We start from the raw sequence: 24,416 nt of genomic DNA on the forward strand, positions 1-24,416 counted from the left end.
TTTTTGTTATTGGTTTGGTTTTAACTGGGGACAGATGAAAGAAAGAGAGGGCATGTTCACTTATTTATTTTTGGATAAACCATGAAAAAAAAAATAATGAAGAATGACTAAATCAACAAACTTTCTTTAATAAATTAATAGCAGCATCACAAAACCCTGATGTGAATGACCCAAAGAAAGTTGGGTACATGACAGTATTTAACCATTCAGAGAAATGTTCTCCCCTGCTGGCTGGGAGGAACACAGGTGCTGTAAGGCAGTCCCCTTGGCTCTTCATCCAAACAAGGGATGGACATCAGAACGGGTCCAGCTGAGGTTGGCATATTTACAGTTCTGGTGCTGAATTTTTTTAAAAATGCTTATAAAATTTCTGAAAATTCTCTGTTCAATTCTCATTATTTACATCCAAATATAGCAGGTTCCCTTTTTGCCCATACAACAGAACTGGCAAGGGTGAGACGTGAAGGCTCCTATGCAAAGACAATGCCTGTGTGAGCACTTACACTGAGCTCCAGGATGCTGTGGAAAATGAGCTGTTCACACAACTTACACATGTGCTAGAAGCTACTGTAATTCAACTTATTGCTAAATGCTTTCAAAGTCTGTGGTTGGTTCTTAAAGATATATATGTGTGTGTGTATATATATATATACACACATACACGTGTCTGGAAGAGATGTGCTATAAATTCACCCAAAGGGGAAAAAAATTTAAAACACACTGATTTTTCTGATTTTTCTGTACTGTTTGAAATAATAAAATCTGACTCAGGGTAAAGGGCAGTCACTGAAGGTGCAAGTTTGTGTCTCTGGACAGAGGCTTTCCTACAGATTACCTGACCTTTTTCAAGAGGCAAGTGGATTCCCAAGCATTCAGGCATGTGGTGGTATCTGCAGGCTGGCACATGGAGCAGCTCTGCTGCCTTCTGCAAGCAGTGAGTTGCACTCTGCACTGGGATGCCTCATCTGCCTGCAGGAAAGTAGTATGGATTTATCCCAGGAGGGGATGAAGGAGAAAAGATCTTCAACTTCAGTGCACCAGTCTGGGATCAACCCAGCAGCAGATACAACTCAAATGTTGTGTTTTAGTATTGGCCTCAGCAAGGTTGTAGCTGCACACAGCCAGTGCAACCTCAAGCACTGGCAGAATTTTCCAGTTCTTCTACAAGTTAATTTTAATGGAATAAACACAACAAGCTGAGAGTACAAGCAATTCATGTAAATAAAATGCAATTTATCCATGCCCAGTGTAAGCTTCTCTGACAATTATCTTAGCCAGAGGCTGTCAGTGATGCTAAATGCATCCATGTTAGATGGGCACTGCAGCATCTGTGTAGTAGTTAATGAAGATATAAAAACCTTATGGGTGATATCTGGCATCAGACAATACTCCACATAAGGAAATCTGCATGAGAGGCATCACCCCAGAGGCACAGTGCCAGAAAGACACAGTGCCTTGGAGGGTTTGTGTACACAGGAATGCAGAGGAAAATTAATTCAAATTATACATGGTGTGTATTAAAAGCAGATTACTTAAAATGCATTCAATCCCAATGTGGATGCTTTCATTAGAGATGTAAGTGGCGTTAATATGATATACTCTAATTTACTTTGGGAGTAAAATGGAATAAATCAAATTTAAAAGTTACTCCAGATTCATATTCCACGCAGACTAGCTCCAGGCCTGCTTCCCTGCTGTCCCTGGTCACCATTTGCTTTAGAACCATGTCACCAGCAAACGATTCCAATGCTCTGTTCAGCTCTGCCCACCCCCTCCTGAGACAGGAGCAGGGACCCTCACTTACACCTCTCTCCAGCATTCTGCAGGGAGGCACATCCTGCTCCTCACAGCTCGACCCTGGCCAGCACCACACACTGAGAACCTTCTGCTCTGTGCCCACAGCAGTGCTCTACCACCAGCACTGTGCTGGAGAATAGAAGCAAATGCTAAACCAGCTAAAGAATAACAAGATGTGAGGAGTGAGAAGAGCAGAGATTTGGGCTCTTCCAAGGCCAGAGAGCTCTCCTTCAGGAGGCCAGGGCCCCTGATCCTCCAGCAATCTGTGAAGGCAGTGATGGCCACACTGAGCACAGCCTGCTCCATCCCAGAGCTGATGGTTACCTGCAAGACCAAGGGAGGGCTTTTAATAAATCCTAGGCCTTCCATTTATTGAATGTTTGAAATAGATAACTGGGGATCGCTCTGTTTCTCATGCTTCTCCAAGTCTGAAAGTGATCCTACCCAGGACTGCAAAACCACATTCCCTACCTTTCTTAGGGGAGCCAGAGCCTCCTGAGGAATGGAAAGAAAACAGCAGGATTGGAGAGGGAGCCAGAACCTAACAAAGGTCCCTTGAAGTGCAAGATTGACCCAGTATGGCAGAAGCCACTACACATAACAGGACATGTCTGGCCAGGTGCCTGCACGGCCACTACGCTGTTTTGATATCTCTCTGCCAGGTTTCTGTAAAGTCTTTACACGGCACAAATAGGGGTGAGGATTTAAAGTATATATTTACTGTCAACTTGAAAAAGAAAGTTATACTGACCAAGTCTAATAGCATGTATTTGATATATAACTATTAACGTGCCATTCTGGACTCCAGCAAATTCCACCTGAGATAAATAATCAGCATTTTTGTTCATGCACTGGAAGAAGAATTCAAACATTTTGTCCATGACATATGCAAAGTAACTAATAGTTCTGATCTAGTATTAACAGTAAATATAGAACCTTAAACTTCACTGCAGTATATTAATATATATTATTTTAAGTACTGGACTGGAAAGACAACTCTTTTTTCTCTTTAAAAAAAAAACAAAGCTTTGTTCAGAATGCAATATTTACATTGTCCTTTGACCGACGCTTACATTTTTACACAATATATTTTGGCTACAGATACACCGTAGCAAAGGTCTGTGAGAGTCACTTTTACACACAGCTCACTCGTTCACTTACAACATTACAGCTGTTTATGGAGAGCTCTGAAGTCCCTGGTTGCATCTCAAGGCCCTCCTCAGCTTCGTCTAGTTCCATGCTATTGAAGTCATTGCCATTTCGATAACTAGTTAAAGTCAGGTCTTTCCCATATAATGCTGTTGAAGCCACATTCAGACACTGATTCTGCTGCAGTGCTGATTTTTTACCGGGCTTGTATTGGCAGCGGATGTAATTGGAGAAAGCCCTGCGGTAGGTTTTGTTGAAGAGGGTGTACACCAGGGGATTCACGCCGGAGCACACGTACCCCACCCAAACAAACACGTCAAGGAGTTCACTCAGCAGGTCTTTATCGCAGGCTTCCTTGCAAAGGACAGACATGACATTCGTGATGAAAAACGGGCACCACATGATGAGGAACAAAAAGAAGACGATGCCCAGGACCTTGGAGGCTCTTCGCTCGTTGTTGATGGACTGCATCGTTCCTTTCCGGAAAAGCACCGCCTCCTTATTTACAGGGGAGTTCAAGTGGGATGCCCCCTCGTGATTGTGAAGCATTGAGATGTTCTCTGTGTTGTTTTCCTTCTTGAGGCAGTTCACGCTGCTCCTCCTCTGCTTGGGCACCTCTCCACACATGAACACCGTGGCCTGTCTCTGCAGCACCTGCACAGTCAGGCAGTACGTGATCACCATGATGATGAGAGGGATGAAGAAAGCCATGAAGGATCCAATGAGGATGAAGTTCTCGTCGTTAAGGACGCAGGTCCCATTTACAAACACCCGGGAGTCATCCTGCAAACCAATGACCGGAATAGGCATAGATATCCCTAGAAAAATGAAACCAGAAAGGAAACTGTTACCTGGACAGATGGGGCTCCAAAGAGGCAGCAGAGATGATGCAGGTCCTGCATGCATTCAGCCCGCTGCCTAAAGCTATTTGGAAGAGAAGTTGCTGCTTCCAGGTGAAAGGGAAAACATTCAACAACACTCCTGGGAGCACAGCTCCAGGGTATGACATCCTCCTCCAGGAACAGCACCAGCTTCACTGTACTCCACAGCTGACTCAGTGAATGCAGCCTTACTCCTATTTTTCTAGCATTAATTGGAATTTGTGGGTGTGGGAAAGGCAGCCACCACCCTGCTGTGTTCCAGCTGACCACTCCATTCCTGCCAGTTTGGGGTGAGGTTTGAAATCACTGACATAGGGTAGAAAGGAGCAAATCTAAAAGAGAATTTTTTTAAAATATGAAAGCATTACAGCCATGAAGATTCAACAGCAAGATTCTTACAGTAATTAAAATAACCCTGGCAGAAAAATAGCCACTTTTGCCAGGGCATCAAAGACACATGGAAGCAAAGTTCTGGATCTGAGGGCTGCTGTAGACAATCTCAGTGCAAACAGAAAGTGGTGTCTGCAAGATGTCACTCAAATATTTTTCACGTGTACCGGGATACAAACTTCATCCCTTGATCTGTGAAGTTCAGTCCCACACCTGGACAGACCCAAAAACTTCCAGAAGCAATGACATATTGGAATTTTGGACATATTGGACATTTTGGAATACTAGAACCTGTGTGTACAGGAAAACACGTGGTGGGCCAGATCTAGTTAGAGCACCATGGGTTCATCTAGTCCCATCTTGTGTCTTTGTCAAGTACCACAAATTTAGGGCCATGGTACAAAATGGGGCAGCTGTAAGCATTATACCTTAGAAAATCCCAAAGCAAGAATTTGCATCCAGATCTTGTTTTTAAAATAACCTTTGAGAGATTTATCTTCATGATAAATCTTACAAATCCTTGATCTCATTCCTAAATCCACAATATTCAGTGGCATTCAGTTCCTCAACCTATTTGTTTTCATCTGAACAAAGTGTTTCTTACTTATTTAAATCTGCTGCCTGATAATTTCCTTTGACTCCTCTCAGTTCATCTACTATGAGAAACAGTGAATAATCACTATCTGGTCACCTTTTCCACCTTCTTAGTGATTTTATAGACCTGTTATCATCTCTCCTGTCTGACATCTCTTTTGGAGCTGTAGAATACCATTCTGTTCACTCTCTCTCATCACACCAAACTCATTCTATACCTTTGATTATCTTTTTTTATTTGTTTTAAAGTTCCTTTCTGCCTTTTTAAATAAACATAAAACCCCTGCACATCTGAGCAGCTAGAGAGCAACAGAATGAATTCTGTGCTCCCCTCTGGGCACCTGGCTGTCACAGAGCACCACTCCTCAGACACATCTGTGGCTAGCCATGCTCTCCTTGACCTCCTCCACCCAAGAAATAACCAACACTGAGGCCACTGTTGTGTCTGAATTGCTTTTTTGGAATTGCTGTGAACATCACAGGTAATAAAGCTAATCCTGTGGGACTCTGAATTTCTAAAACAGGAAGAATTACATGTTAAAGAGATTAACCAGGGCATTTTTTCCACTCCAGCTAAGTGTTTTGTAGGATTCTGGGAATTCATCTGCAATTTGTCATCACCAGAAAATTACCATTTGGCAGAAATCGTGTGACAGAATTTCTTCTGAAAATTAATGATTATAAGTGCCTTCTGTGACTGTAGCATGTGTTTTCTTAGCTCAAGTACTAGTTCCAGGATTTTCTTTTCTTTCCCTCTACATGCCAATGCTCATCAGTTCACCTTTGGCAAGGCAGCTGCCTCCTTTCTGATATGTTACCTTTTATCTTGCTGTGCCAATTTCCTGCCACCACAATAACCTTCACCCTGTAAATCCATCATTAAAGACATTATCCTAATGCCTTGGCTGCATTAAACCACAGACATTTGGGAAATGGTGCAAGTTAGACTGAGCACTCTTTACATGAAGAAGAAATCTGAATTAGGTCAATGGCATTACACTGGGATTATATTTGCATGTAAAATTTTATGCTTTAGTGCCCTCTATAACACCTGCCCTTTGAAATAAAACTCCAAAATGAATGAAAGTTCATTCATGAAGTAGTCGTCATTTAAGTTGGTGTTACTGCTTTAGCCAGGGGAAATGAGATGAGGTTTCAGGATATCTTCACACATAAACTGACATTTATGTGACACACATAAAGTACATTTGGGAAGAATAACCTAGTTCTGGGATATGATGGATATACAAATCAAGAGCACTGATGGCAGCCTAAAACTCTGCATGAGCATGAGATAGCTCAGCATTAATGACAGGGAATGAGGATTACAGCATTACAGCTGCTGTAATGGAAAAGTGTCCTCACCTCTCACATAACAAAGTGAGATTTCAAACTGAGAATACACAGAAGAAAGAGACCACTAAGTTTTTATTTGCACTTTCTTCCAGTCTGGGAAAAGTCCATCATTAACAGCAGTAGGAAGAAAGATGCCCTCAGATAAGCTGGCAACAGGCTTTGATTCAGCTGTCAGCTGGCTTCAGCACTGCTCAGGGGGCGGCACTACCCTCATCTCAAATGCCTTCTTTCACCTCACACCTCTCCTTTGAAACTCCTTCTTTAATATATGATTTATCACCAACCCACTGCACAATTGAGTCTGGAAGGGAACTAACTCTGTGCATATCTTGGGCAACAGGGACTGACTCACAGTGAGAAGTGTGAAAGGTCTCAGACAGCTCAGAGGGGCTTCCTTCATGGGGGATTCCTGCAAAATCGCTGGTGCCACAACCCCAAATGCACTAATACCTGCTTGCAGACACAGCTCACAGCCTGGCCCTTGTTTCAGCAGGGGTGCCTTGATCACCCCTAGGCATTCCCAAGGCTCCTGGATGTGCATTGTTACAGATACATATAAAATTATTGGCTTTTTGCAAATACTAAAATTAATATTATACGTATAAGGTTAGAAAAATTTTCTGTATTAATATAGTTTCTTCTATTTCTGTTATTGATGAAACTTAGAAATAGTAGTATAATATATATATATGTTAGGCTGTAACATGGTATTAAAATAAAAACTATTTTAGTTTATATAACCCAGAGACTGAAAAGATAGTCAGAAACCCCCCTGCACTCTTAGATTACTTTATCCAGATGAAGTCAGTGGTGACCAGCTCCAAGGGAAGAATTTATTGAATCTCTGTTATCAGGGAGTGTGAGACTCAATGGAGCCAAGAAGATTGATCTACTGGGGAAGGGGAGAGTTGAAGCTAAACAAAGGAACATCTAAAACTTAAGAGGAATGTTTGAATCATGTATGAGAATTTATGAATATGTAATAGGGTTCTGTTTTTAAGGGACAATCCTTTGTTAGTAAGGTGTGTTCTCTTGGCTGAATGCTGAGGCACCCAGCCATATTTACACATTTTGCTTTATTTCTATCTCCTAATTGTCTTTCTATTAAACTTTTTAAATTTTATATAAAAAAATGTGAACCTCGTTTCTCACAGGATGAACACGGATGCCTGCCTGATGAGTTCTGCTGTTTGAACAAGTACAGAGAAGGCATTCAGCTCCACTTGACTCAAGCAATCCACAGCACTAAGAATGCAGTTTTAACTGTCCATAATTTAAGGAACTGAGGTCAGTTGTCAGAGAATACCAAACTCCCCACAGCAGTGCGAGGAGGGTGAGTGTCAAATCAGGCAAGAGGCTCTGAAGCTGACTGCTGTCCACAGCCTTTTGTCAGGGCAGCTCTCTGAGCCCCAGTGCAGAGCATTTCCTGAGCTTCTCCCTGACATACTCTTCATCAATAAACATCAGGCTGACTTAGTGAGCTGAAGTCTCCAGCCCCAGAGACATTTTCCAGTTGTGTCAAACAACCCTTTCTTACTAAGGTGGCAACAAATTCCCCAGAAGAGGCCGTGCCGCTCCAAGAACTTGCCAGGTGAAAAGTGTTGCATATCACAGTGCTCTTCAGTCTTCTTGTCTGAAGTCCTCTTGGTTGAGGTCTGAGCACTCCCTGGCACTCCCTGGTTTTGCCCCAGCAAGAAAAGACAACCAGCCACTACCAGCAGTAAGCCATGAACCAGGTTCCTGCTAGACTCAACACTGGAAGCTCTGGGTACCCCTTTGCCAGGCAGCAGCTTGAGCAGGACATCCCTTTACACCACAGCAGAGAAGGTGAATGTGATTTTTTTTCCTCCTCTACCCTCCTTTAGCTTCTGTTTGACAGAGCAGCAGGAAGCCACAGAGAGATGGATGCTCTGGATTACAAGTCCAAATACAAGTGTTGTCCTAAGTGCTGCCTGTCAGCTTTAAAGATGTCCCTAAGCCAGTAGAAATGTTCACCAAATGGGGCTGAGATGATACTGTGGAGATGCTCTTCACAGATTCCAAATTAATAAAACAAAACCCAAATGACCACAAATATAGATTTATAAAATATTTACTAGAGAAAAAATTGGCTAAAAAGTCCAAAGTGACATTCACGGATACTCAGACTTAAATGAAAAATTTATTAAAAATATATATTTAAGATACATTGTAAAATATTTTTTTGTGTTTAATACCTTGTTTTCTTCAGTGAAAGCTCAGGAGACTGACAGAGATTACAGAGATTACTGAATAGCTGTGTCTTATGGTTATTTCCACTAAAAAAGGGAGTAATTTACACTCTTCTATGAGAGCACATTTTCTCCAAGGACAACTACCTAACTAAAGAAAACAGAGGCTTGTTTATGGGTTTACTCTGTCTTTCCATGTGTGGAATTCTCAGGGCTGAATACAAAAAGGGGTCACATTTTGCTGTAGCTACATGAGCTTGGGAAGGCCAGGGACCTCCTCTCCTGGTGTCAGCACTGAATTCAATGTCTGCTGTGTCCATGGGAAGAGCTCTGCTGCTGCAGGTGGCTTTGGACCTCACTGCTGCTCTCCTGATATTTACAGACAATTGAAAAGAAAAAAACAAAGAGGAAGCTGTGTGGCTGCCACAAATACACCACTGTAAAAACTGCTGAACACTACCTGTTCAAATCCATATATTTAACCCCATATTTAAACAAACATAAACAAAAATAAACCTCAAATTTAAACTAAAACAAATCATTTGGTTTCTTAACTGAAATGTCTTACAAAATTCCTGCACATTTCTCTAATTCAGACCGTGAGAAGCAAACCCCAACAGTTAGCAGTCTCCTGACTGGCAGTGTGCAAGAAAAGGCACTGAGTTCAGAAACCAAAGCTCTTCAGAGGAAAATTGAAGAATGTTGGCTTCTGAAGTGTTCAAAATGAATAAAATTCCATATTATCCCCATATTTCAGCAGACTAACTGCAGTGCCTTTCATGTACTAATATTGCAACAATGCCCCTTTGGGGCTGGATTAGGTCTAGTTTTATCTGACCATTCCAATAAAACAACTGTGCCAGCCTTGTATTGGTTTAAAGCCAAAGATAAAAGGGGGCTGAACTTTGAAGGATGTCCCTGCCTGCAGCAAGCACAACTGCAAACAGATGAAAGCCATTACTGACTGTGCCTGGATGAGCTGCTGACCTTTACTCAAACCTTGGGAGAGCACTGAGCAATGTGAGCCCAGATGGAAAAACAGCAAACAACAGTTTAAGACAGAAGAAATAAATTATTTTCCCACCCACCCTTCTATTTTGCTGAATTACTTCTGTTGGTCTGCCCAGTGTTTCCAACTGTGGGGAGGGTGATGGGGCTCCTGCTCACACCATAGCTGCTGCAGGGCTTGCTCCCCAAGCTCCACTGATGCTCAGGAGCAGAACCTCAGACACGGCACCAGCATCTCCCTTGCCCATGGGAACAGCTCTGGTGGGATGGTCAGTCTAATTTCTGTCCAAATTCTTCACACACTGTCACCATCTTCTGCTGTCCCAGGCAAAACTTTTCACTGACATCTAATGACAAGATCAAACCAACCCAAGGTCCCTGAAATCACCTGAAATCTCAAGGTTGTTTCCTTGCTACAAATTCAGCTTGTTATCAGCCAATACGTTCTTCCTCACCTTGATAACTCTTGGTACTGTGCTAGGGAGATCAATGACCCTCTTGGGAATCATGGAACAAACACTCAATCAAAAAATGTCTTTAAATAAAATATTCTTGTAGACAACTCAAGTGGAAAACGGGCAGATGACACCTTAGTGTTTTGCTCTAGGTCATAAAGAAAATGTTTCTGTCTCACCCACGACCAGCAAGCAGGTCTGAAAAGGTTTTATGAGCAGAAGCCAGCTCTACTGCTCCACCAGAGCAACTTGCAACCCAGCTTGCAATGCTTATGCCGCCTCTGCACTCTGGTGAGGCAAACAAAAGTTATCAGATCACCACCAGCACAGCACCTCTGCCTATAGACCAATCAGCTAGAACCCCCATGCTCACAAGAGAAGAATTTTAGTCAAACAGACACTGTCAAACATTCAGTGTCAAGTATAAAAAGGAAAAAAAAAATAAAAATAATAAAAAAATACATGAATACAGTAAATTTTAAATCTCCCAGATCTGGAGAGATATTACTTCCCTTGGGCTTTATTAGTATGCAACCATTTTTCTCAGCAATATATGTTGTTACTGTCCCTCTGCCAAGGCAGTGCTGGTAGTCAGCAATCTGTATGCTTTTCCAGGAGATGGAGGGTGCCTGTCTAACCTTTGCTTAGCCAGTAACAGTTGTTTTAGCACTGCTTCCTTGTGTCCAAGGGATGAGCCACAGAGCCAGCCTGCTTAGTGGGAAAGGCTTGAGCTTTTGACCTTCAATGTGCTGTCTTCTTCATTAGCAGTGTTTTTGCCCTTTTTCCCATGAAATGTGCCCAGTTTTGTGTGCTAACCTGAAGCCTGCAAAGAAATTCCTGGGGTTTTGGTCTTATCCCAAAGCATAATCTCCCAGGAGCAGCTACAGCCCAGCACAGAACTAAGGCTGCCAGGAGAAAATGCGTCTCATATGAGCCATGGGAATGCCTTGCTGAGAAAGGCCCTGATCCCAGAGACACATTGATGGGCAGAAGTGCAAACCAGAACCCTAAATGTGCTCTGAAACTGTGACCTGAGGGAAACTGTGAATGAGAGCTATTCCAGGCCCCCTTTGTCTCCATGCACAACCTGCCCTCAGCATATCCCCCTGCCCCAGGAGACCACAATTGCTTTTGTATCACTGGTGCCACTCCAGGCACGTTCCTCAGACTGAGGATTATCTCCAGGCAGAGAGGGGAAGGCTTAGCTGGTACCTGGAGGCTCTTGAAGGACATCATGAGAAAAGCTCATATGCATGAGGCTGCTCAGCCCCTGTGAGAGGCAAACACTCAGGGCAAAAACAAAAAGCTGTTGGATGTAAGCTCACTTAGTCTGAGATGAATGTTTACTGATCCTCGCAGCACACATTTATACTTTTCATACTCGTTCATATTTCTATAAATAGATCTCCTCAACAAAACAATGAAGTACTATGAAAGTTAAATGGAAATTTAAATTTCATTTTAAAACTTGAATGGTTTATTGTATACACAAACCTCAGGTACTGATCTGAAATCAAAATGATAATATCATTAGTGAGTCAGAGAAAGAATGAAAATGTTTTCAAACACACACACACAGACACACACACACAGCCTGTGGCATCTGCCTATGGCACTGACACACAGAGCAAAATTTAAAGGATGGCCTTATCTCAGTCACCTATGAACTAAATTTAATTTACACTGCTTCTGAGGATGTAAAACTGTGAGCTGGAAAATTGGTAGCATGTGTAATTTCAGCACTCTATAGCAAATGACCAAACCTTGAACACTCCAGGAAGCAGAGGAAAAGCCCTTCCAGGCATATATCTGGGTCATAAGGAACTTCAGAATCAAAAATGTTTCAGTTATTTTCACATCAGAAGCAATGTGTGTGTACCTCCACATCAATGAACTGCTTTCATTCTGATTTTCAAAGGGATATTTTGTTTATTTTAGTATCACCCAGTTAACACTTTCTCCTGTATGACCCAGTGTGCACCCAGGGTTTGACTGGTTCCTTAGCACTCACTCACTGCCAGAGTGGCACAAGGCTACCTTCCTCACAGCAGGGCACAGGGGGCTGTCAGATGTCAAGTCCCCAAGCTGCTGGTGAAAACTTCGAAACAACACAAAGTAGGAAATCTTGAAACAATACTAAGATTCTGCCAGCAGGCTCACACCTAAAATTGACTTTCATTTTCAATTGAGAGGATATTTCTGTTGCCTGTTTTTCTGTTGTGTTTTTATTTTCAGCCTCAGCACAGTGCTATCTATCACAAAACTAATTTTTACAAGCCCAGCCCTTCACAGCAGCCACTTTTTCTCTAGCTGAAGACAAAAGTCTTGCTCAAGTTGTGTTTGCTAAAGCAAAGGACAGATGCCTATGATGTACTTTAATTTGGAACAAAGAGGACTTTGGAAAAGACTTATTCACAAAGAAATTGTCAAGACAGGAGGACTTTGTTATGTTCCCCTACTTTAAAATCTAATCATAAGTTTAGGCTTGTGCAACTTGACAAATTTGTAGCTCAATGAGCAAAGAACCTTTTTTATATTTTGCTGTCAGCATTAACATTTCAGAAAAATGGAATGCAAAAGCTACTGAATTAAGATAAATTACATGCTTTTTACTTCTTATTTTGAATTCTAATTCAGAAACTGAATTCAGGATTCTTTGCATGAATGCATTTAAAAGTCTCTTCATCTGTAGCAAGATTTAGGAAATGCAAGCTGACTAGCCTGCACTTAAGTGCTGCTCTGAATTTGATACTTAGTCACAAACAGAAATACACAAATTCTTTCATGATAAACACCAAATTGAGGATGAATTAATTTAACCTATTTCATCCCCTTGAAATTAGCATAGGGTTTCACCAGGCCTTTCCAAGTGACAGGTAAGGTGGTTAAGAGCCAGAAAACAGCAACAATACAATTTGAGTGAGTTCTCTTTCGTTCCATGCTCGGTTTATTCCCATGTCTGCCACATTTCTAAATTCATTTATGAAGTACAAATAGTTATGCTAAAATGAGCTAGACACATATCAAGAGTACTTTTCTTTCTCCATTAATGCAGCCTACTGCAGAAAGCCTGAGTGAAATGGTAAGCCCTATCACATGCACTGGGGAGGGTGGAAATCCAACAGCATTTCAGTGCCCTGAACAGCCTGTATGGGGAGTATTGATCTTGCCTGTATCTTCAAAAAAAGGGATGCAAGCAAAGACTCTTCTGGGTCATCAGTAGCTGCATCAAAGAGAGCAAACAGAACATAAACAAAGCCCAGATGTGCTGCACACCATCCGAGCTGTGATCCTGACACAGGAGGGCACGCAGGTACAGCTGCACCCTGTGTCCCGTCCAGCCTGGGGAGGGAAGTGCTGCCCAGGACAGTGCTGTGCACTGCAGACATCCCACAGAGCAACTGTTCACAACTTCTTCCTAAAGACTTTGGGATGCTGGGGAACAGCTGCAGCATCCACTGCCTAATGGAGGGCTGACAAACCACGTGCCTGGTGGAAATGTGCCGTTCCATCTCCTTTTAAGTGTCTTTCAAGCTTCGTTATTTCACCTGTTTGATATCGTAAGTGCAGAGTGGTTAAACATCTCCTGAGGCAGCTGGGTAGGGGTGAGGTGTTTGCACTGTACAGCAGCACAGAGTCACCTCACCTGTTCTGGCTTGGGTACCTCTCTCCTTGGGGTACAGCAGAGGTCACAATCTGCTTATTTTCCGTCATCATGAGCCCAATCCTCACCAAACAGCTCCATGAAGAGACAGGCCTGTGTCTTTACATCTGTTTGGTCAGGCACCAGATATTCTCACCAGTCTGCTGAATCAGTGAACCATGCATGAAGTACTTACTTTATCCCTTGGACCCAGAGTCCAAACCACAGCTTGATCCTCAAGGCACTAGTGGAGGCAGCCACCTTCAGCACTAGCCAAAATTTCTAAGGATATGTCTGCAACATCTAAGGCAGCACAGGCAGAGATCTGCTAGTTAGCTCCAAAACTGGAAGCAGAACAGTTTTATTGCCCAGGTTTTGCAATGTGATTTATACATCTCAGCTGGGGGGCGAGGGGGGTGCTGTCTGTCAGTTCTCCATCCGCATTCCAGTACAATGTGGAACACAAATTCTGTGCTGATTCTGAGCTGCCTCTGCAAATAGAGCCCACATGAACTTGTCCTCATGTGACTGTTTATGTACTGAATTCAGCAGCTTTCTTTCCCATGTCAAATAGAGACCATAGAGAGTTTAAAATAATAGTAATATAATTTTTAAAAATATTAAATTAATTGATTAAACCAAATCAAATTTAACTGTTTTATTCACTATTTTTCACTATTACCTAGGAGAAATGTAGTAGGCCTGTGACACATGAAAATTTGCTTTAATAGATATTCTTACTATGCTCACGAGGAGAGAAAGTATATTTCCCCTAATTTATCTTTTTTTGTTTTTTTCCCATAGCCTTTTCCCAAGGCAAGCGTTTTCAAAATCAGTCCCTGTAGCACCGAGACATCCAGAATCATATTCCACTTCTGAAGCAGCCAAAAACTCAAGAGAAATTCAAATACCTGGAACATGCTTTTCCTTGCAGTACAGCACTGAAAGCAAAAACCACTTTATAAAATATAAATTAAATGTTAAATCCCTGTAAGACTGCATTTTAATCAAGAATAAAAGGCAATACAACAGATGGAAATGATCATACAATTCTGCCCCTGCCTCAAATGTCTCTTAAAAAAAAAAAAAAATCACATTTACAGAGTTCTACAAAAGAAAATCTTTTTCTTCACATAATTCTCAGTATTAGAGTCATCTTGCTATCATTTTGTGCTTTCTTCTTATTTACTGCTGCTTTATATATTGCGTTTTATCAAAGTAATACAAATGTGTCTTCTGCTATGCCTACTCCTCATTTACTAAGACTTCAAACTTGCTAGCTCAGTACTAGCAGCAATCCAGCTGTGGCAGAGAGCGGTTCAGGCTATATAACCTGAGCAGGAGCAGTAAATACCTCACTGATAGCCTTCAACTGTGTGCTGCTGCACTTAACCCATTACCAGGACTCGAGGGAGTTTAACTGCAGTGCCCGCAGTGCAGGTTTGTGCTGGCCGAGCTCTGCTAATGCTGTTCTCTGCTTTGTTTGCACAGCAGTTTTACAGCACCACTTGTCCGTGTCACTGTTGTTATCAGCTATTGATAGGGACACGGCAGCAGTGCTCCGGCGTGGAGAGGGCTGGTGCTCTGAAAAATGACTGCTCACTCTGGTCTGCGACCAGCTGCAAGGAAAGGCTTCCATTTCCAGTTATTCTGCTCAGGCATGCAGGCCAGGTAAATTAATTTGAGTATCCTCTTAAAAAAAATAAAAATATCCTAAATGAAAATTGGAGTAACGCTATTATTCATTCAGACACAGTCAAGACCGTGAGCCACGTTGCTTACCTATGGATATGGTCCAAACTGCAGCAATTTTCATAATGGCCTTGGTGCGGGAATTGAAGCGGCTGTGCTCAATGGGATTGCGAATTGCTACGTACCGATCAAGAGAGATGGCACAGAGATGCATGATAGATGCAGTTGAAAAGAGCACATCTAGGGAAATCCATATAGGGCACAACTGTTTAGGCAAAGGCCAAGCATAATCTGAAACATAGAGAGAAAAGAAATGAAAGGAAAAAAAGGAAAGGAAATAATTTGGGAAGGTAGGCCATCATTTCTGAGAAACCATTGGGATATTTTAGCTCTGTGACACCAGTAAGGGCATATGCATGAGGAGTGGAGAAGAAACCTCTCATGGGACTTCTCTGCGGGCAGTTCCTGGCTCTGGACACTCCCAGAACCCCAGAGCCAGTTCCCACACTCCTGGATTCCATGACCAGTAACTGAAGGGCAGTGCCTGCAAGTGACCATTTTAGCAGTTTCCCACTCTTAACCTTTCTTCCATATCTTTACAAAATCAAATATTACATTCCTTCATAACTTGCTCATCGCATTTTTTTCATGGATTGCAAGGCACTTTGTGGCATTAACTTCAGATCCTTTCTAAAACTCCCTTGACATGTCCGTCTCAGTTTCTGTCTGCTGAGGAGAAAGGCAGCAGACAGTTTTTTGTGCACAGTCTAACACATAGCTAAATGACACTACCTCACCTTTTCTCCCCAGGCAGTGTGCCTTGATATCAAAGGAATACTTGCCTCCTTACAGAGCTGCTGGGACTGAGTGGCCGCAATTCAAAAACTGTTTTGAAGGTAGACAGAGTGGGATGTTATTCTTTGCAGGAACTATGTCAGCAAACAGAACAGACTGGATAGCCACATCTGACAGCAGCTGGCACGCAGCTCATTTGGGTGCCTGCACTTATTAAACTGTTTACTCAGTGGTGAAGTACAGCTTGAGAATAAAAGTGACCCCGAAAAATCCTCAAGGGTCTTTATTGATATTTAAATGATATTTAAATCAAAGCTCAGAGAAAATTGATTCGTGAATGATACCCCCACATCAGTGCTCAGAATGGATTGTATGAGATCAATAACACATCCTGCCAAGCTCTAGGCTTCTTATCAAAACAAGAGTATCTACAGCAGCTGAAAACATGAGAGACTTCATAATAGTTGAATAATGAGATATTCTTGTGTCTTTATTCAGACTATTTAGTGGATATCTAAAGCAATCTTGAAGTTTACCCCAAGGATCAGAATCATCACTGCAGAATCAATGTTATATTAAGAATGGTGCAGCTCCATCCCAACTGATCTCAAATGGAAAGGATGAAACATTAGTCTCAGAAATCATAGTTTGAAACAAATTACCCAGCCAAGAGAGACCCAGGATACCTTCATGCAGAAACCTGAGGTTAACTGAACCAGAGTAAATTATTATGAAATGTCCCAGAGAAGCCCAGGAACCTTTCACAAAGAGCACAGTGGAACGAAATGGACACATTAGTTCATTTTACCAGTGTGAAACAAGCAGATGAAGTGCTAAGTACTCACCAAACCCACACAGCCAGACCTCAGCTCTGGGGAGATAAGCCACTCATTTCAGGGAGTTTGCATCACGGCTATTAAATGGACTGTGAGTGGACTGAAATCCACAGCAGCAAGCATTTAAGAGATCCCTGTCAAAGGGAACTAAGTAAAGCACTTTGTGGCTGGAGCATCTTTACTTTACAGCAGTTCTGCTGTACAAATGAATAGAGCTTAATTAAATATGACTCAGCCCCTTTATAACACTACAATCAAACTCTCTGCCTCCTGCTCACCTTCACACTTTGCAGTAGCTGAGGACATCATTGCCATCAACCTGCAAGTGAGCTCAGGTTGCAGCTAAGCACACCTTGGATTTGCTGGGTGTTTAACGATGCCTCAGTGAATGCTCTGGGGAAGAACAAGACAGAAATCCCACAAGTGGTAGCCGTGCTCCCTGTACAGCCCAGGCTTTCACTGCCAGCCCACACTAAAACACATTCAGCACGCTTTATCCCTCACTACTTTGAGTTGCCAGAGCCAGCTTTGTGCTGATGAGCCATGAGCACAAAGGCCCTGAGTGTGCCTTGATGGAGGAAGCGGTCCCTGGGAGCTTGTGCAGCGCGATCACGACTGTGCAGCAGCCTCTGCAGAGGGGAACAGTGACATTGATGGCTGCTCCCCACATCAGGCAGGTGGCCAGGAAACCTCCAGTGTCTCCAGAAAAAGAGGCTTCCTGTGCGTGGGAGCCTCTCCAGTCTGATCATGGTGCTGCAGTGGGTACAGTCTGATGCCTGACATTTGCTAGACCTGGAAGAGGTTTCTACAGCAACCACCTTTTCAGTATTGTTGAATGACGAATAACCTCTCTCACTTCTTCCTTCAAGCTACCCAAACACTTCCAGTGACTGATTCCCCCTGGAACAACTTCTGCCATTGGAGTGAACTAGCACAGCATCACAACCAAAAACCTACCAGCAGCAAAAGTGTGTGAGGACAGGAGACATCACCTGCTGTCAGCCCTGGCACTGCAGGAACCACAGACACCAACACATCCGAGCCATGCTGCCCAGAACCACTGCCCAGACAAACTGGCAGGATGTTTTTGAAGATAAAGGTGGGATGAGAGCTCTCCTAATGCCAAATCCTGTTAGTCTCTCCTGTCCCAGGGCACTCCATTACGCTTCTAGCTGAACAGCCAGTTGTACAAGTAGACATTTTACTTTCTCAGGAAGTTTCCTAAAATGATCTGCAATAACAAAATGTCACTCTGGAAATTTGTAGAATGGCAGCTTGTACACATCACTGTAGCTCGACAGGAAGGGCATAATATATGTTCTATCTCAAAATGTAATTATTTTTAAGTAAGCATGGTGTGTGCCTTTGAAAAACACCTACACAGCCTACAGAGCCAGTAATTTGTAAAAAAAGAAAAACAGCTTTATTCTAATTCTGTTTTGAATAAATGTACAAAACATAGGAAATGTGCCCTGTGACTGTGCCAAGATGCAAACAAGGATTAAAAAAAAGAATCTGTTAACGATGTTATACCTTTGAAACAATTTTATCCTCAGAAACACTCTAATTACAGTGGGTAACATTTCTCTAACTTGTTCTTTTTTCTCTTATTTCATTTACAAAGAATAGCAATTACCCTATATTTAGAAGAGCAGATGACTGAGTGAAATGAATTCTTGGACCCCAGCACCTCTAAGATGTAGTAATTGCATTTCCAATGGAAAACATTCATCTCAGTCCAAATTTGGCTCCAAGAATGAAACAGTGCTAAATACCTGCATAAGCAAAAAACCAAATTTTTTGTACAAAACACTGATTTTTGTACCTTGAATTAATCTGAGCCCTTAGAATCATATATTTAATACACTGGCAGGTAGACCAGATAGGAGAGTGCTGAAGGGAATTAAATAAATGCAGCAGATCAGAACAAAAGCTGGTATTTCTTTACCCAGCATGTATTCAAACCACAGATTTTTTTTGCCTCCAGATATTTTGTGGGTGGTAGAAGTTTACACTGGCCAAATTCACAGAGAAAAGTATTGCAGTGATATTACTCTGAGATCAAAGTTAACTTCTGGCTCCGGTCAGAATAAAACCAGAATGGAAAAAATCCTTACAGGAAGGAAACTTCTGCAGAATATTGCTTCAGCCTCTAGGACTGAATAGCATCTCATGGCATCAGTGGTTGATGTGGTTCCTCACAGGACACATGGGACAAACACTCATATTTAACCAGGAGTCATGGTCCCCAGGTGTGATTTCATCTCCTGCCCCAGGAAGAAAAAGCAAGCCACAATTCCTGTGTGTCACTGAACAGCTGAGATGAGCACAAACTGTTGGCAGAAAAATAAAGAAACTCAAAGGCATTTTGGCAAAGTCACAGACCATCTCTGTGTGTAGTTACTTTGCTGTCAGATAAAAGCTCCTTACATTTTTTCTGTTTTCCATCAAGAAAGATGGCAGCTATGAAACTGAGTCACTTTTGTCAGAGGCTTTATGCATATGGGTAAAAAAAAAGTTTTGCTTATTAGCATGGTTATGGGCATTGTACTGTTCAGTGCATGACAGTCAGAATTACCAGCTCCTGTAGAAGATGGTGACTGAATAATCCAAACCACAGCAAATGGAAGCAAAATTAATGATGTCAAATGGTAAAAGAGAATTACTCCAGATCATAGGAGAATGGTTGTACAGAAAAAAAAAATAAAAATATGTCTGTTTCTTGTACATATTCAGTACTTCTACAATGCAATCTGCTCAGGCTATCTCCTGGGAAAATCTAGTATAACACCTAGGAAAAATGTGGAGTAACAGCAACAAAATACCTGTTTTCACAACAATAAAGTGAAGAATTATGTAAAATTCATCTTTTTTTCTTCAAGACTCTTTCATGAGAACTCACAACAATCTGCATTAATAATTTCTTTTCCAGCCATGAACAGGAATTTGGAAAAGGTTTCAGCACACATTGTTGTGTTAACCAGTGCCTTGTATCTATTGGGATGAATAAAAGGATAAAAACCATCCTTCAAAATGACACAGGAAGAAAAAAGGTATATTTTGTCTCATTATGACATTTGACATATATATATGTACATCTATGCACATTATATATATTATTTATATAAAAGAAACAGCTAACAGGTGCAAAATAAGTACTAAAGATGTTTATGTGTTCAAAAGCCTCTTTTAACATTGTTCATTGGGTTGGCTAAAAACTAAAATACATGTAATATTTCTCATTTTAGGCTTCTGATATTTACAATTAACTTTTAAGTACTTTAATGAATTGAACGAAAAAAAAAAGGCAGGAGTTTTAATAAATCCCAGCTCAAAGCACAATTTCCCAGCAGTTAAAATGGCCACACCATGTGTGTTTGAAGCACCTTTTGATCATCCTGTAGCTGGCACAGATCTGGTTCTGGCCATACACTAACCCAGTGCCCTGACTCTTGGAATGGTCAGTGGAACAGATCCAGGAGACACCTCAGATAACTCCCTGGGAATTCCAAAATGAGCAGAGTGCCCTATGCAATGACAGGGCTCACTTGGGTTTCCTTGCTGTGACTTTGCTGTGACAATAGAGACAGCAACCCAGAACATCCCCCAAACCTGTCACCTTCTGATGGGTTCTGCAGCTTTTGAACGTTCTTTCACACATTCCAGGGAAACCCACTGTTGTGGTTTGTAGAATAAAGCCTACACTCTCCCACTGCTTTTTACCCCCACTGCACCACTGATGCAACTGAAGAATTTTGTACACACCAGACTTTCCAGTGTTCACTTTAAAGTTTCATAGCTGCCACAGGCTTTTCAAAAATAGAAAGCAATTACATACAGTTTTAACATTATTGCATTGCATTATTCCCAAGGGAAGGAAAGAGTTTAAATTATTCTCTTCTCTCTCTTATCTAGGAAGTAAAGCATTTCTGAGTCTGAAATACCACATCAGGAAGTGTAAAGCTACGTTATCTCTTTTCTGCTAGTTTGTTTTCCTCAGATTGACATAGACAAATGACTCAGAGACATCCATATCACTCTGAGCGTCACACACCCAAGGGTGCTGAAAATCTCCATCGTGCCCAAGAAGTGCAGAACATCTTGCTTGATTCCCCACAGTCATCAGTGTTTACCAGCATGTCCACAGAGGGGCTCAGGGACATGCAGCCTCCTGGCTAAAGAAACAGCTCAAGGGCTGCACTCTTTTTGATTTTATCATCAATAGAGTGGAATTTAATGTTTTTCCAATATATTGAACTCCTGGGTACCAAGTTACATGAGAAATTATGTTTAAGTTTCTAGTCTGCATTTTTCTAGAGGAAGAAAAGGCTATCTGGATCCCTTAACTAGCACATGTTCTACCACAGCCAAGCACACAATCTACACACAAAGGATGATGGTGACTTTTAGGAGGACTGTGTTCTTCAGTGCTGCAAGTTCAAAAAGGCTTCAGTGTCCCAAGAGGTGCTGAGCAGAGGATGGGCTCTCAGGTGATGTGATGGCCAAGGGAATGGAGGAGACCACCAAGCAAGAAAAACAGGTGATCCTGTGTCCAGGCACAGCGTTGGAGAGATCACTGCTGGCACCCTACTCTTGATTGGAACATCTGTGAGTAGAAGGCACTGCTTTGCCATAGTGCAACACCACACAAAGGATTTATTTGGATCTGTGCCACTGATCACATCCAGCTGGGCTGTGACACTGTTCCTGAGCTTCAGTTTTCCTCTGAGCTATTTGTTTTTCCACTCCTGGAGCTGTCAGCATGGCAGAAGCAGCCCCCAGGCAGGGAGCAGCAGGAAATGGGCATGGAGCAGCGTGGTCTCCTTTGGAAACCCCCCACCACTGAGGGAAACTCCAGAGGAGCTGAACGTGCCTCCAAAGATATTTTGGTTCTTGTTTGACAAGTTACAGTGATTAATTGATGTGACTGTATTCTATTGCAAATTAAACAATTGCACTCACTATGCTGTTATGAGAATTTTAACTGTTAGATTTTCCTTTCTATCCAGTACTTGCAATGACTTTCAGTCTTGACAGGACATGTAAGAAAGAGGGAAAATTAAAGCTAGAACAGATATAATTATCTGAGCTAGGGAAAGGTTGCTTGAATACCATTTAAGTAATATTTTAAATGCAAGGAGCCAGCTTTCCATATACTATACTTAAAACAACCCTGTTAATAAAATGGGATGTTTGCTAAGAAGCAAATCTAGTGAATGTTGTTTTCATCCGAATGCCAGCATCTCTTCTCTTATGGAAATATAAAATTATTCTGGTATGATTTCTCATTCCATAAATCCATGTATTATATTGATTTTTTCATTTATTGGTGGAGACTAAAATTGTGTTTGAAGCCGGAGGAAACATTTCTAGGCTCAATGCTGTTCTCTGCTCAGTTTAAGCATCTGTAGTGGCATCTGGAATTTTTGCATTGAGTGATATGGACAGTTAACAGACCAATGGTACAATAAATTGAATTGTTTCAGCAAGTTCATATAAAGGGTTCCTTCCAGCATTTTAACTCCAAGAGAGTTATGATCTCTTTGCACACTTCTGAGCTACATGATCTTCATAATAATTTATCTAAATGCAACTACTGTTTAATAAAATATTCATAGCAGTAAACATTTTCTATTTGCTGATGTTCTGTATGTCAGCACAGCATCAGGACAGCGTCGTCTCCTTCAATTTCCTTCACGCAGGTCACACATCAGCCTTCACCTGTTATTTAAACACCTAAAAAAGCAACAGTTGAAAGGACACCACACTGGAAAGTAAGCCCACAAGCAAACAAGGACCTCACACAAATACCTTTTAAACATGAGAATATAAGGATTTTCAAATAATCTGTCTCATAACAAAGTGCACAAACACATGTTAGTAACAGGTGTTTTTTCCCCAGTTTTGATGAAATTGAGGAAGATCCATTATCACAAGAAATAGCTGCCAAAGCCTGCAGATCATTTGAGGAAACTAAAGCTCAGAACTGAAAATGATGTGGCATTATTCAATTACAGCTGACTGCTGAGGAGTTACCTTAGCTGCAACAGCGAAGCCATCTGCTTGAGCTCAGAGTTCCTAATACCAAATCAAGTTTAGACTATGCCTTGATCCTAGGACTGGCTCTAGGGCTAGTGAGAGGACACAAAACCATAAAGAGGATTTTTTTTTCTGGGTATTTGGTTTTCTTTCAGCATAACTCAGTGGCAATTCAGATGTCTGTGCTATGCTGACAGCTGCCTGGGAGCCTACATGGGATTAATCCTCTTTCTCAGCTCGGGCTCCCTCCTGACAATGCAGCTGGACAAATTGGCCTCCAAATTGTGATAAAATACCTGATATCAGTAAGAGATAAAATATTCTTTGGATATAAAGGGTTCCTTATTCAGAGAACACAGATCTGTCATCTTTAACTAGCCAACATTTTTAATAAATCTTCCAGGAAGATGACAAATTTGATAATAATTTGCATACTCACTGTAAACCATGTTCTGCAAACCAGCAGTGTTGGCTTTGAGCACACAGATGCAGATGTTTGGTCTGCTATGCCTGGCATGTCCACTCAGTATTTTTTCCCTGTCTTGGGATATGCTGTGAGCATGATATGAGATCTGCTGTTTGAAAAGTGTCATTGCTTTTGCCTCCCTCTTGCTGCATGCTGCTTGATGTGCCCAGGATGTGATCCTTGTTTTGGCCCCTATTCAGTGCAGCCCTGCATCTGTCCTGTGCCAAAGCAGAGTGTAACCCACACTCAAGAGCTTTGGGGAATTTAGGGATGTTGAAGGAGTTCAGTGAATCAGCTTTCCCATTAGGGACAGTGGGTTAATGCTCTGGCTGCACTTCATGCCAGTGTGAGGCACCATTTGTTGTCTGACAAGATCAAAAGCCAGTACAAGCAGTTGGTGATACTGATACTGGCAAGAAACCACTTCAACCAAAGGAAAGAAGCCATATTTTGGTCATGTTTAGAGATAATAATTTTCATTCTTGGTATTTCTTAGGATTTGCAAAGCACATTCCCTGTTTAGCTTCCTCCAAGGCGATGGGCACCTCTGATTCTATGTGATTATACAGGTAGGAATGCCAGTCTGAGAGTGCTCCACAGCAGCCACTATCAACAGCAATTATTTGGGGGTTGCTAAGAAGCCTAGAAATTCTGCTGCTCATCCTTAGTGCCACGTACTGTCCTGCTGCCACTGCACACCTTAGGTGCACACCTCCCACTTGCAAAGCGTTTCTGCCCCTGTGCCCAGACCTCTCCTGACTGGGAACAGACACTTTCCAGTACAGCAGAAACATCAGGCTGGAGCTCAGCACAGGGACTCTCTCGAGGGAATAATTTGCTACTGAACACTGTTCCATGTGCAGTAATTCCAAGGAAGTGTGTGAGCACATGAGCAAGTGTCACTTCTCTAGGAGTTTGTTGATCGCTGTACCGACTCAGCATAGAAATCTGTCCATGTGCAACCTGCCCCAATTAAAAGGCAGCACAATGAAGGATCATGGTCATTTCCTGAAACAGGAGTGGAGGACAGTTCATCCTAAATGTAAACAAGAGACAGACATTTAATTAAGGAACTCTAACAGCAATCTAGAAAATGCATGTATTT

The 24,416-nt window shown here is 41.9% G+C and overlaps 1 protein-coding gene across 5 annotated transcripts in view; it reads right to left on the reverse strand.

The window, feature by feature from the left end:
* Window positions 1-310: 310 nt before the first annotated feature.
* The window catches only part of HTR2C (5-hydroxytryptamine receptor 2C), a 216,570-nt gene continuing 192,464 nt past the window's right edge, over window positions 311-24,416 (reverse strand). For 4 of the 5 annotated variants that reach the window (XM_005527466.3, XM_088062777.1, XM_088062778.1 and 1 more), the window contains exons 4-5: window positions 15,266-15,466; window positions 311-3,764 (exon numbers count right to left, since the gene is read on the reverse strand). In XM_005527466.3, the coding sequence (XP_005527523.1) occupies window positions 2,932-3,764; window positions 15,266-15,466 (1,034 nt within the window). In that variant the 3' untranslated portion in view covers window positions 311-2,931. The remainder of the gene's footprint in view (window positions 3,765-15,265; window positions 15,467-24,416) is intronic. The other variant, XM_005527467.3, reaches the window with a different exon arrangement.

This window comes from Pseudopodoces humilis, chromosome 15 (genome assembly GCF_049639895.1).
Source record: "Pseudopodoces humilis isolate 2021_Gansu_Grassland_sample_001 chromosome 15, ASM4963989v1, whole genome shotgun sequence".
Taxonomy (NCBI): Eukaryota; Metazoa; Chordata; class Aves; order Passeriformes; family Paridae; genus Pseudopodoces; species Pseudopodoces humilis.